Raw genomic sequence first — 14,394 nt, forward strand, 5'->3', positions numbered from 1 at the left:
ATATATTAACCTCCTTTGTTTTCTGATGACTTTGAAGTATTGATTGCCAGAGTACAGCAAGTATAGTGGGAGGTAGTTACAAGAAGCACTCAGGGTAACCTTCCTCTTAGGATTTCTATGAGAACAATCTGTCCAGTTCCCCAAGTAGTGTACTTCCCATACTGCACATTCATATGCAGCAGATGTGAAATATTTGAGAAAACAACTCATGTACATGCATAGCAGACTAAAATTAGCTCATTTTCCCATTAATTAAAATACACTTTGTTTTCAGTAAAATAATACTAAAAAAGCACTAAATTCTTTCTAGTTCTTGTTGGGAAATTCAATAAATTTCTAGCGCTTGCAATAATTTTCAGTAAAGTGACCTGGGGTCGGCATACAGAAATGATAAATGTCCTAGTTCTCAGGAAGCAATCCATGAACACCCACTCTCATGGTAATGGAGTGTGACATCTATGATATGGTCTTATGCAGCAGTGTGACAGTCGTCTTTTATCACTATTGTGTCTCCTTGATCTTTCTCTTTTTCTTAGCTTTTCATTTATTTCAGCTATGAATTAATAAATATTTCAAAAAGAAAGGAAAAAAAGGAAAAAAGGGGGGAAAAGGAAAAAAGTAATTGTCATTTTACTGGTGGGAAAGTTGAGATCTGACAGTCACGTATCGTAGTACAATAGCAAAACTCGGATTAGGATGTCTCCTGGTTTACTTTAGTGTTTCTGGATCATGTTGCCCTCTTACTGTACCCACTTTATGGTCACATTGAACTAAGTCATGAATCTTTTCTTTTTTCATGCAGGGAAGTAGTTTCTTATGGAGGAGAGTTTCTCAAGGGGGAGTGGGTTGCATATGCCAGCATGACAATGGGTTTACAGCTCAGACTGACTTTATTATTGGGACTGTCATATGAGGGAATTGCTCATACCCATGAGCTTAAGCTTCTGGCTTATAGTCTACATGATTCAGAAAGCCTCAATGAATCATTTTGATGCCCAGGAAGCTGTGATTTTGTTGCATGTCTTCCCTCAAGCATTAGTATAACAAATATCTAGTACAAACAATTAAACAAGGGAAGAAAGCACGCTTTCTCTTGCTGCCACCAAGCAGCTGTTTAAAATCGGAGTATTTTGCTCCAAGTACTTCTACCACTTCTTATTCCATCAAAATAGGAAGGAAGCCATTCTTTTCTTCAAAAGACTCAAACTCAGTCAATGAGTGTTATGAGACATGCTGAGCAGTCCAGATACAGACACATCCTGCTGGTGCTATATATCCCACCAGTAAAACACTTTGGAGTTTCTTGTACCAGAGACCATACTGATAGAGAAGTGCTGAAGCACGTGTGCAGCGTTAAGCACGTGAGAGGCCCCAGTGAAAACTCCAGGGCTGCCGTAAGTCATTGACCTCATTGGGAGACTCAAGTGTTTGCTGCTGGCATAAGTGTGTCTATCCTGGGAACATAACTGGAAGGAGTCCCACTGGTCAATTGGTCTCACTCCTTGCTATCACCAGCAGCTACCTCATGTAGTAGTTATTCCTTTCATAACCTGCTCCGAATCTGCTGTAAGGGGTCTTGCATGAAATATTTCATGCAACTTTTGCAGCAACTTTGTTGCTATAGACCAGAACCTTGGTACTCTGATGTTTCAGATTTATTTTTTGTTAAAATCTACAATCTATGTTTATTTATGACTATTTTATACCCATTTCCTCTTACTGTTTATAATTCTGGTCTTCAGAGGCCTTTGATTCTTTCTGTACAGTCTTCACTTGTATAAGCATTGCTTCCCAATTTTTGTCGTCTGTGTGTGTCATTGCCGAATGAGGCTTTTTTTGCCAAGGTTAAGGAAGGGTGTAAGAAGTAGCATGAGCTCTGCCACTGCTTTCTTGAGGAACTTCATGAGTATCTTCATACTGCAAATTCTTTATTATCAGACTATTATTGTCTTGGAATCATTTTTTTTTTTTTTTTGGTGAGATGAGCTAATCAATTTTCATTGTGGTAACTTACTAAACACTTAATAGGAGCTCTGATGAAGAGGAGCTCTACCACTTTTATGTAGTATGAAAGTCAGGTATTTTATTAAAGAAAAGTACAACATTACCAAGTTATGTTGGCTTTCATACCATACTTCATTTTAATTGGAAACTTAATTTACTCCTTCCCTAACTAAAAATTTGTTCTCAAGCCTTACAAAAGGATGAAATATAACCATTGGTCCTATAATTTTCTTAGGTATCTTGTGTTCCTCCTATTTTGTGCTGTGACAATGCATAGTATTTTTCACTTTGTTTTGGTAAAGCCCAGTATCATCCCAAATTTAGTAACTGCATTAGAAATTATTATTGGAAAAGCTATATTTTCATACAATAGTTGCTTTGGAATCCAAGTTTACTGGTTTAGTTTTGAAGCTTTTCCCCAAATCCATCTCCTAAGGATTATCTTGAAATAAGATCAATGGAGAAATATAGACTGACTGGAAAAAAATTATGGCAGCTGAAATGAAACTCTTAGAAGTGAGTCCAGATATTATCTATATGTACACATAATGACATAAATAGCATCCATGTAACAATTTATGTAAGTAATCTAGTTTTGTTTTATTTTAAACTCACTTTTCATTTCATTCTTTATTATGAAAATCCATCTTTGCAGGAAGCAAAAATGTAACTTTTAGAAATTACTCTGCTCCTGATCTGAAACAGGAGCTTTATGGGTTTTAACATTTTGTTTTAATAAAAAATTAATTTCCAGCTACCCTTTAAAGTGATACCTTATCTGTCATACACTTAGGTACTACTTACTTTTGTCCTCCTGGGAGGTTTTCTTCGACTCTTCTAACAGAGAACTTATTAACTTGTATTTATTAGGAGATTTTAGTTTCTTTCCTGTGGCTACATTTAGGAAAATATTTGTAGAATTATTTAAAAGCAAAGGAAAGATTTGTTTTATATATATTTTTAATTGAGCTATAGAAGATAAAATCAGGAAATCATGACAGTAGCTAACCTTTGGAATTTTGAGATGGATATTTTGCAAGGAAAATAAATTGAGATTAAAAGAAGAAAACAATCCCATTTAAGTATATAGTTTGTGTATTTAAACTAGTTATGTTCTTCCCTTAAATTCACTAGCACCACCCAGCTCATTATTTATTATGCAGTTTTCTTGGCCTATTGCAATTTGGACCTGACTGTTTCTGGGAACCCCTCATTTCTTTCATTGAAAGCAAATAAATATGACTGTAATCCTCATATATAGTTGTTAATTGATTTTAAAGTTGGATCACTTAACTTCACTTTCCATTGTCTAATGTGACTTAAATGCTGAGGATGTTGAGTAGCCAGAAAGTAAAATATTGATTTTCTTTTTTTTTTTAATTGATAATTCACTGTGGCCAATTAGTATAGAAAAGGGAGAGTACATATCTCAGTCTTGTATGACAAACGCTATTTTCCATGAAGAAATCTGTAGAGGAACAGAGGGCAGAGTTGAGTGCATTAATATGTGTGATGCCTCCAAGAAGATGTCTTTGAATGTAACTGTGCCTCCCAAAGCAGGAGTTCTGTTCTCCTGCATAATAGGCAAAGAGAACCAAACATTTTTGGCAAGCCTACAGTAGAACATCTTGCCTATCTGATTAGATATCTAAATTTTGGCCAAAAATCCATAAAATCCTTCAAAAAACTCTAGCCTTCTCTGTTTCTGATACAGGGATCTTGGGCAGAACTGGACATAAAGTTTATGTCCAAGATAACTGAAGATCAGATTTCAGCTTGAGTCTCCTTGGAGAAATTATATTCTTCCACATGTTCCTTCTCATCATCTTTTCCTCATCATCAGCTCTTAAACATCAGGTCTCCTCCTTAACCCAATAACACTTGTGCCAGACCAGTGCTAGAAGGGAGAATCATCCCACTCTACCCAGGCAGAGATGAGATGTGTTCACTGGTGATACCTTTGGCTCTTTCTGATGGCTTTACAATGTTCCCAGTACTTTCCTCCATACCTTCTGACATTTTACACTGCATAATCCAGACACATCATCATGTCTGATTTCAGATTGTGTTTTTGTACCTGGATGGTATCATGACATCATTCTGAGAAAATGCTCTGGGAAAGTAAATTTGTGCTCTGATGCTGAGATGTTGTTATGCTGCCTTATCTCTGTCTTTTAATAAATATTGACGTGAAGGGTTAAGGTTTAAGTAACTAAAATGCATTATCTTCACTACAGCCTTTTAATCAAAAAGGTAACTGCAAATTCACTTGAGAAGAAATTGATTTCCTTGCAGAAAGCTGATACATCCATTTTCATTGAGAAGAGAAGAAGAGGAGAAATAAAAAGATCATTTTAAGATTGAGAGGAACACTGACTGTAAATTTTGGACAGTGATAAAGCTATTTCACACAGGGCACACTTTTATTTTATTTACCAGTATGGTACTGAGTGACATCCTGCAAGATGCCAACAGATGTGTGAGAAAAAGGGAACACAACAGTGGTTAATTCCTCTTGCTTACAGTTGAGTCATGCATCCTTACTTCATGATGATTTTTTTCCAATGTATGTTATAATAATTCTTTCTTCCCACATATTTCACTATTTAAGATTTTATAAAGTAATTTGAGACTCTATTCTAAAAGCATCTATGACTACTAGTAATCTGCATAGTGATTTCTAGGACTTTTCCTAAGCTCAAATATTTGCTCAAAAAATAATGTGATTTTTTGTTATTATTAGTCATGTGAAATGGCTATACCTTTGTCTTGTCAAAAGAAGGAGAGAAGATCCATATTTATCAAGGTGATTCAGGAAGATTTTATATTTAACCTCAATTTTGAATTTAATAAAATCAAGCATATACTTAATAATGTCCAATTTTGACTGCTTAATGGAAATCAATGAGCCAGAGTCTGAGTTGTTGTTCACTGATATTTCTTCACTAACATAATTGAGATTACAGTAATTGATGGTAGTCTGTCATCTGGCTCCATCTACACTAAAACCTAGTTTATAGAATTCTGAAGTGCAGATGAGAGAAGAAACAGCAATAATATATGCTACCAGTTATCTAAGGTACATGTTTATCCTCTACATTTCTGTCTCATTTTCTCAGCAAACCCAGTTCTGGTTGGTGAGTGACATTTTAAAACTGTAGTTTTTTGTTCTAGAAACTTGCCTTAAGCTACCTTTAGGTTTTTTGAACAAAACTTCTTTTAATTTGAAAATTAACAGTAAAAGCTACAGATTTTTAATTTTTTTTTCTTTGTTTGTTTTAATGATGGCTTTTCCAAGTCCACTAGACCAAATTCATCACAAATCCAATTTTCCTTGTTTTGCAGTTATAGTTTCAAGATGGTTTGGCTCATCACACCTTTGAGAAATATCCACACAATTCATAATGGTGACAAGGTGTGCTAAGCAGATCAGCTTTTTAAAAGAACATGTAGCCAATGAGGAAATGAACAAAGAGCATGAGGTTTGATTTAAAGCCTCCTCACTTTGTGTAATGGAATCCTATATTCAAAGTCATAGATTCACAGAATGGTTTGGGTTGAAAGGGACATTAAAGATCATCTAATTCCAACACCCCTGGCATTAGCAGGGATGCCTTCCACAAGACCAGGCTGCTCAATTCCTCATGTATATATCAATTTGCAAGCAAATTCCTTCAACATGCATAAATCTGGTTTAACTTTGTTCAAAGAAATAGTTAAATTACAGTCACAGGACAATTTCTAATAATCATAATCTTTGTCTCATTTTAACTATGTTACAGATTTACTGGCCTGCAACAAAAGAAAAGGTAGAATTATGCAAATTAGCTGGGAAAGATGCCCATGTAAGTACAGTATATATGCTTTTATTATTACTGAGAATATTATATATCTGTGTATTTGTTTCTATATGCACAAAATGGGTTAGTAAACTGTTGTTACACTCTTTTCCTGAACTAATGAACTGGTTTTCATTCATTTAAACAAAAAAATAAATGTTGCACTTTTATTTTTTCTTTAAATGCTAGTGCTTTAGGAAAAAAAAAAACCAATATTGCAAGCAGCAATCATGCTAAGCTATCCTCATTATATAATAATTAAAACTGAAAGATACATAGACTTTCCTCAAAATGCATCCTAGATTATAGTTCCCTAAAACCCTTTCTTTCCCATCCAACAACTTCTTTTTTTTTTTCTTTGGGAATATCCTGAATGTAACTTCATTATAATTCATTAACGAAACAGAGTAGCAGAGCAGAGTACAAATTAACTTAATTTGCAGACAGCTGCAGTTAAGGTTAAAACAGAATCTCAGACTTATTAGCTTTTCCCTGGAACCACTAATCTTCTTTAGGAAGTCTCTTTAGGAAGTGCATTTAAGGTGCATTCATTTTACAATAAAACTTCCATCTCTCTCTTGCATAGCACAAATTACATCATGCGTCTAGAGCCCTCTATAAAAGTAAACATTTCCCTGCTGTATAATAAAACTTCCTTTTCTCTCCACAAATCGTGTTTCTGTCCAGCGTGTCTATTACTAAGGTGGACTCCAACTCAAAACATTCTCTCAGCTACTCTGCCTGAGGAATTTTAACTTTTTATCCTAACTTATTGCTGCCCTTATCTTCACAGCAGACAAAATCTAAACAACACATCTGCTGGGCACTGGAAAAATTCCGGTACTGCTCTATATGGAGGATTTTTTGCAGATCATAAATATTTCCTTTGTGCTTCCTATATTGGTCTCTGCAGACTACCTCTCACTTAAGTGTAGGACAGTAGCTTGTACATATGAATAGCTCTTGTGTATACCCTCCTAAGTACCTTCTTATATGTATATGAATTTGTTTAATTTTAGGAAAGGCTGCAGCAAGCTTTTCCTACCTTCCCATGTAGCACCCTAGCAGCAGGCAGCAGCACCAGTGCTACTTAGCAGCAAGTGCCAAGACTGAGATAAGCAACCCATAGGACTCAGAAATGCCCAAACAAAAGTGATCAGTAGAATGTGGTTAGTGTAAAGGAAATTCACTCATACCGAAAGTTTATCCTTGGGAGCATGCTGAAACCCTTCAGTACACTACAGTGATTTCTAGCATGGGACCTTTTGGTGTTAAAGCTTGCACAGAACTTTGAACTGGGATCTCTAGTCTCTGCCCAGCTGTTGACAGTTTGTTTTCTACAACACAGGCTGAGCAGATCTCTTCCAAACTTGTGTTTAACGACATAGCTTCTTGTGGCTGTAAGCTTTATAGCAGAAATAGGCTTACAAGTCTGATTGATGAACTGTCTAGTGGATAGCCACCGAAAAACTGTGTCTGTCACAACTTTGAACTATTTAATAAACAGTCTCTTCTGTGGTAGTTTTGAGTTTAAATATGCCAATACTACAGCAATAATCTAATACAATGTATAGTGTGAAAGAGAATAAACTTGAAAATGAACCTTTGTCTTTCTTTTCCCAATAGACAGAATGTGCTAATTTTATCAGAGTTCTTCAGCCCTACAACCGAACCCATGTTTATGTCTGTGGCACAGGAGCATTTCACCCTCTCTGTGGATACATTGAACTTGGAACTCACAAAGAGGTAATTTAATTTCCTCACTACTCTGACATGTCAAAGAATAACCTTCATCTTGTTTAGCATTCATCATAGACTGGAAAATACCGCGGGAGTGTATAAAAAATGATCTGACAGCAGCTTGCATAAATAGGAGGGTAAATGGTGGATTCTGCAGGTCAGACAGCAACACACACTCTCACAGCTGATACGTGCCTATCGCTTTTGAACAAAGCACTTTCCTCAGTAGGGCTTAATACACAAAGTTCTTCAGAATGACACATTCATATGATTAACTAAGTGAAGAGACTGCTTAACCCAGATTTCTTTCTTTCTAGTAAGTCATTTCCACACATACTTTCTGCTTACATATACACAAACACATGCAGAGTTCAAGATGACACTCCTAGTTCTATCTTTTAATGTACACATACCCGTGGTCCCCAGAGATGATTTCCTATTCCTTGTGCATGAGAGTAATGCATAGTTTGTAAATGTTCTCTGAGCCTGAAGCCAAAGTTGACATCTCAGGGTTTTGCAGATGGTTTGCAGCCTTGTTGCTAGACACCGTGTAATCTCTATCACTACTTGCATATTCCTGGACTGAAGTTAGCAGCTGACTGGTTTTCATTTGCTGGTGACAAAGAAATCTCCATCCTAAGTGGTAAATGTTTGAGACCTAACCCCCACAACAGAAGAATTTTGGTGTTGTGTCAAGCAGCCACTTAGTACACAAGTCTCTTTTTAACTCCTATATGTATTAACACCTTGGCTGTATTTATAACACTAACTCTGTTCTCAGACAGTGTCAAGAACCTGTCTGGCTGTTTGCCTGCAGTGCAGGCTTCCTATGCAGTCACAGAAATAGCTTTCTCTTTTCTTTGGATCTCAGTTAAATCTAGAACATAAGAAATTAGGTCTAATGATGCTATTAAAAGTTATAACCTGAAATGTATAGACATGGAAGTCACTCTGACATACAGGATCAAAGGCAGATGCCCACAGAAAAAAAAAAGTAAAAAAAAGTAAGGTTATTAATAGTTACCTAAGCTGAGATCCATCATCATATTCCGTGTAATCTGTGAGTTGGTTGACCAGCCCACAGGAGCTGTCAATGTTACAGCAGCTGGAGTTGCCTGAAATCTGTGCATTGGTTTCTTTCCTTATTGAGCCATTAATGTTCCTGATACTGTTTTATATCTGTTGTATAATTGGGCTTGCAATGAAATAGTTATGTAAACTTCTCTACTTCACCACTTTAAATATCCCAGTTGAAGCAATGGAAATTTTAGAACCCTTGTGTCAGGCTGATTCCTTAGCCTGAATGATCAAATACACAGCTGCATTGAAAAGAACAGTTCTCACCAGAGTACAAGATTGGCTCTGGTTTACCTCTAGATCATTAGCAGTATGCCTTATTCACTCTACCATTGCACCTTTAACTACTTCATTTGTGAAGGTGGTTTTCATCAGACATTATGAAATTATGGGTTGTTCTGATTGTTCAGTCCAGCAGCCAGTCTAGACAAGTGGTCTGTCTCGATTAGACATGACCAATTACCTTATGAGAGGAAATGAAAGAAGAATCCTGGTATTGTATTTTCTAATCCCCTCACTGTCTCCCAGTCCTGCCTCTCCTGCATTCCTCCTGGTTGCTCAGCTGCAGTGGTAGGTTGAATACTGTTCAGCACTACTCATGCCTTTTCTGATGGTTCATCTTTTCTACAGCCTCCTACTAAATTAGCAGCTTTGAATGACATCAGGTATATTTTCCTTTCTTTTCTTTCTTGGACCTTCAGATACCTTATAGCCAATGTCCTTGCGTTGCTTCTACAGATAAATGTGACATGACAGCAGTGTGCTCAGGGCAAATCTATTGACATAGATTTAACAGGCATCTGAAAATATCTTATTGTAGGAACTGAAATCATGAGTTCTACATGGTAATTTAAAACACTTTTACTACAGGTCCATTCTTTCAGTCTTTTTGTGCCACCCCCCACTCCCCCCCACTCCCCCCCCCCCCCACCCCCCCCCACCCCCCTTTTTTTTTCTTTTGTTTAAAATCTCTGGCTTATAAGAATAGGTAATAAATGTTTGGTAACTAGCAACCTCTACAGGAAATTGTGGAATGATGCTTGGGAGAGACAGAGCCTGAGATAGCCTCACAGAGGCTGTGAAACTAGGCAGTGCTCTTCTGACCTTTGAAAGCTGCTGGTGGATCTGCCCAGTGGTCTGCTGGCCAGTGCTGTGAAAACAGAGAGGAAAACAGTGTGGATCAGGTGACTCAAAACCACAGCAGACACGGCTTTTGAAGCAGTACAAATCCCCAATGGGATCACACAATTAAAGGGGATTAAAGTCCTAGTCTTGCTATTGCTGAAGTTACTGCCAAAACTTCTCTTGGCCAGTGAAGAAGCAGTTTAGCCTGGTTGGTGCTGTGAGCCACAGCTCTCCAAGGGATGCTCTTTTCTTTGAAAGCTTTGTCCGAAGTGAAAGCAGGAGGTTAATTCTGTGTGAATGCCTTGTAGTGTCCATTAGTTTGTCTGGGTGAAGTCTGAAATATTTGATGTTGATCTATAAAGCCCTCAGTCCCTCGAGTACTGCTGGACTTGCAACCAGCCTCCTTTCATGTGATACCACATGGGCCCTCTGAGTATGTCAGGATTGCATATCTTAGGAGAATGGGACACTAACACAGCATTGTTAGGGAAAAAAATAAAAGGTAAAAAATGTTTAGTTTTTCATTTTAATTTAGTTTTGTCCTTGGTGTGATCTGAGAATTCAGTTTTCTTGGTGTTCCACAGGTTTGGGAAGATAACAAGGCTTGTTGCATGATGAATAAATTCTGCTTTGTATCAACTAGGATTGTATCAGCTAGGAAATGGAATTTATGTTCACAGATTGGAATTGATTTTTCATTTCTCTTAAGGAGCTTAATTGTTCAATAGCCTGGGCTTTTGTCTTCTGAGCCTGGAGAGTTTAGGAGACTCCTCAATTAAATAGGAAGTTTTTGTCGTTTACAATCTAATGTACCTTAAGGGTGGATTGAATTAATGTGTTGTGAAGCTTGATCCTATGTGGCTATCTTTGGACATACTTAACTGTTGTTTGTACTCTTCAATCCTCTTGCAAGGCAGATGCATAAAAACAATTAAAGTCACTTGACCCTTTTTAAAGTAATTGTTTAAATCATAGAGGAGGTTTGATTTTTTTTTAAAACTAGCTTCAATGTCTTTACAATGGATATTAAGTCCACAAAGATTTCATTCCTGAACACTGGTGGGATATTAAAAATCACTGCAGAGAAGAAAGTTTGGTAACAGCACTTCTGTAGACAATGTCCTTTCTCTAACAGCAGCAGAATTCTGAAAATCAGGTCTCTGTACCTGAAAAGATTTGACTTTAATCCTCTGAGCAATCAGTTTGCCTTCAGAAGGGATCACTGTGAGCTTCAGGTTAGGTGTGATTCTGAGAAACCTATGAAAGGAATAAGTAAAAAATATGAGGGTTTTTTTGTTGTTGTTTTGTTTTTCAATTCAAAACTATAATAAAACTTAAATGATTAAAATAATTGAGTTGTTGATTGCTCTCTGAAAACATCAGGAAAAAAATTTAAATAACTTCTTTCCTTTATCTTCTTCTATGCCCTTGCTCTGTGACCCAGGAATTAATCACACTATTTGGGAACTACAAGGAAGGATCTATTCTGATCTCTCTTGTATCATTAGGCTTGTTAAAAATAACAAGAGAAAGCATATACTGCTTTTGTTTAAAAGGGACTGAACTCTGCTGCAAACATTATTCAGCAGTCCCTGGAGAAATTTAAGAATTAGCCAGAATCCCTTCTGATTCCTCTGTTGCAACACAGTCTATCAGCACTTTCCCAAGTAGAAGTCAATGCCTTTTAAGTACAATCCAGATTTTAATTTGATTAGAAATTAACAATGCATCTTTTTTTGTCTGAAAATAATTTTGTATTTTAGATTTGTTTGTCACTATAGAGTGAAAAGGGTTTGTTAAAAGAATGGGTAAAAAAAATTACAGATATTTAACAGAGACACAGACTGTAAACATCAATGCTGATACGACAGCTGTGTGATCTAAGACACCTTCCCTTTGTGTGTAGCAGAACAGTTTGGCTAAGTGAGGTTTTCTTGCTTAGTGCAGCCATGCCACCTAACGAATATGTTTTTATTCTCAGGAAATGGTATTCCGGCTGGACACTCAGAACTTGGAGTCTGGCAGGTTGAAATGTCCTTTTGATCCTCAGCAGCCCTTTGCTTCAGTGATGGCAGGTAAGAAGCCATCAGAGTCAGGTGCTCCTCTCAGATGTGCAGTGCCTTCATAATGCAAATTCTGGGGCTAGAGGCTCACCAGATGTTATCATTGGAGCTCCTCTGCCTCAGTCATGTTTCCAGTACTGATTTACACTCTTGGGGTTGAGGAAGACTTCACTCTGCAGATACCAAAGAGCTGGAAATACAGCAACACAATCAGAGACATGTAAGCAGCTGCAAAGCCTCTGCCAGCTGAGCAAGAAAAGAGTTTCATCTTTACCCAGTCATTTCTCCTTAAGAAGACAACAAAAAAACCCACATGGTCAGACAATATTTGAAGCGCTTCTGGGCCTCTTTTGCAATTATCAATGTGTTCTGCTCTTTGAAGTCTGCTGACATCCACTATTTCCATAAATACATTTTTGAGGTTTCTATTTACTCCAGTAGCCACTTCTGAAGCTGGAAGCCTAGGAACAAGATAGTGCAATCTGCCTACTGCGTGCATCAGAGAGCTGTGTGGTCTGACATTTGGTGCTGAGGAATGTCAGCTTGACCTCTGGATTTCAAATCACTATAAGAGCTACTTTTGTCAGGGTTTGGTTCATAGCTTTGTGCAGTTTTCATTTAACTTGTTCGTCAAGCATATGAATACAAGATAAGAGTGAAGCACCATGACGTTTTCATTTACCGCCAAAGAGCAGTGGTGACAATGCTTTGAAGTATCGGTCACTCTGTGTTATAAAAAGAATATGACTAATGTTCTGTCTTTATTCTCAGATAATAAGATAGATGATTTGTGATTCTGACCCAACAGATGGGGCAGGACTTCCTTTATTAAAAACAATAGATTAAAGCCAGCACTTATTCTTCTCAGGGACCCTTAGTACTGTTTAATGACCATGAAGTCTATTTTTAAAATGGGATTCTAGAAACTTTTTTTTTATGCAGGAGAACTTCATGATTTATTATGGAGTTGGCTAATTTCAGTAGCACCCTAGTGCTTTGACTGCTCTATTACATCTTGTGAAACGAAGAAGCTGCTGTGCTTTAGCTAGCTAAACCATGAACTTCGGTACAGTTTTCAAGGTAGACAAAATTAATGATCCGGATATTCTAGTATCGCTGACTGTGCCTGGTTTCAAGTGCTTTACAATAATGTGCAAGGAACACTATAAAGAGTTATAGACATGATCAGAGAATGAATTCTTGGCCTATCTTTTGGTGATTACTTTATTATCAAAAGTGTTAGGAAAGCAGTATAGCTTGTTGACAAGATACTGCAGTGATGCCATTCTGCCCCTGCCACTGATGAGAGAAGTATCCTTTGGCATGTCACTTCTCTCTGCCTAGTTTTGTTTATCTGATAAGTGGAAATAAAATTTATTTGTATCCTTCAGAAAACACTCTGAATCAGTTATACATAAGAGCTAAATTACATTTCATTATCATTTCGTTAATGTATTTAGGTTAATACATCTGTAATTGTAATTCTTTGTAGAAATGCATAATGCCTCTTCTACACAAAATTTCACCCCAAGTCTGAAAAATCACCTGCTCATCATCCATCCTCTGTTACAAATTACTCTTCACCAAAACTGTTCTAGACCTAACTGAAACTTGGAATGAGAGATACCAAAAGACGAAAGAAGTGCTGAAAATGCCTTGTCAGCAGACTCTAAGCAAGGATGAAGAATTTCTGTTAGCCCTGCAGAATTATCGATCACTGAGTGCCTGTCAGTTAGCAAATACCAATTACCCTGCCCATTCCTCATTATGACAAATACCTTTCAGAATCCACTATTCTCTCTTTACAAAGGCGACATGCTGTCTGAAAGATGTGCTTTCCAATACTGTCAGGGAAATAATACATAACTAACAATAATAATGAGGTAAAAAGAAGGCTGATTGATTTTTTTTTTCTCAAGTAAAGTATTTGTGGATGGTGGACTGTGATTTTGGTGGTATGTGGTGTTTTGTGGTTTTTTTCCTTGATCTCTCTCTCTTTTTTTTTTTTGAAGTGCATTTACATCTTTTGCAAATGAAAACAAAAATGTCTGTGGTGAGTGGTATTTATTCTGCTTTCATTCTCAACAAAGGATTTCTCTCTAAAAGATCTTATGAAATGTTTACACTCAGAGTATCAGAAAACCTGGAGAAGGAAATCCTGGAACAGGATTGTCTGTATCATATAGTTTTTTATATGATTATTTTTTATGAACACAAACCTTTTTTTCTTTTTACAAACTCTGGGGATTTATTGTTGCAAGCCACTAAGCAAAACCAACAACAACAAGACAAAACAAACAAACAAACAAATCTAAACACAACTGCAAACAGGAAATAAAATTGTAAAATGCACTCTGTGGAAAAAAAGAAAAAAAGTCACAGTGATACTGTTTCTTTGCTTCTTTATAGAAAAGTACTGAGACCTGAAGGAAAGCAGATAATATTATGCAATTCTTAAGGTTTTGCAATGCTCACAAAGCTGGCACAAATTGCAGCAAGTGCATTGTACTGTATTATGGATATTGTTGCCTTTTGAGACAAATTCT

General features: G+C 36.8%; 1 protein-coding gene across 1 annotated transcript in view; it reads left to right on the forward strand.

Moving 5' to 3' along the window:
- The window catches only part of SEMA3D (semaphorin 3D), a 137,828-nt gene that overhangs the window by 69,543 nt on the left and 53,891 nt on the right, over window positions 1–14,394 (forward strand). The window contains exons 4-6 of the mRNA XM_054399830.1: window positions 5,787–5,849; window positions 7,470–7,589; window positions 11,767–11,860. Coding sequence (XP_054255805.1) covers window positions 5,787–5,849; window positions 7,470–7,589; window positions 11,767–11,860 — 277 coding nt within the window. The remainder of the gene's footprint in view (window positions 1–5,786; window positions 5,850–7,469; window positions 7,590–11,766; window positions 11,861–14,394) is intronic.

Source organism: Indicator indicator, chromosome 3, assembly GCF_027791375.1.
Source record: "Indicator indicator isolate 239-I01 chromosome 3, UM_Iind_1.1, whole genome shotgun sequence".
Classification (NCBI taxonomy): domain Eukaryota; kingdom Metazoa; phylum Chordata; class Aves; order Piciformes; family Indicatoridae; genus Indicator; species Indicator indicator.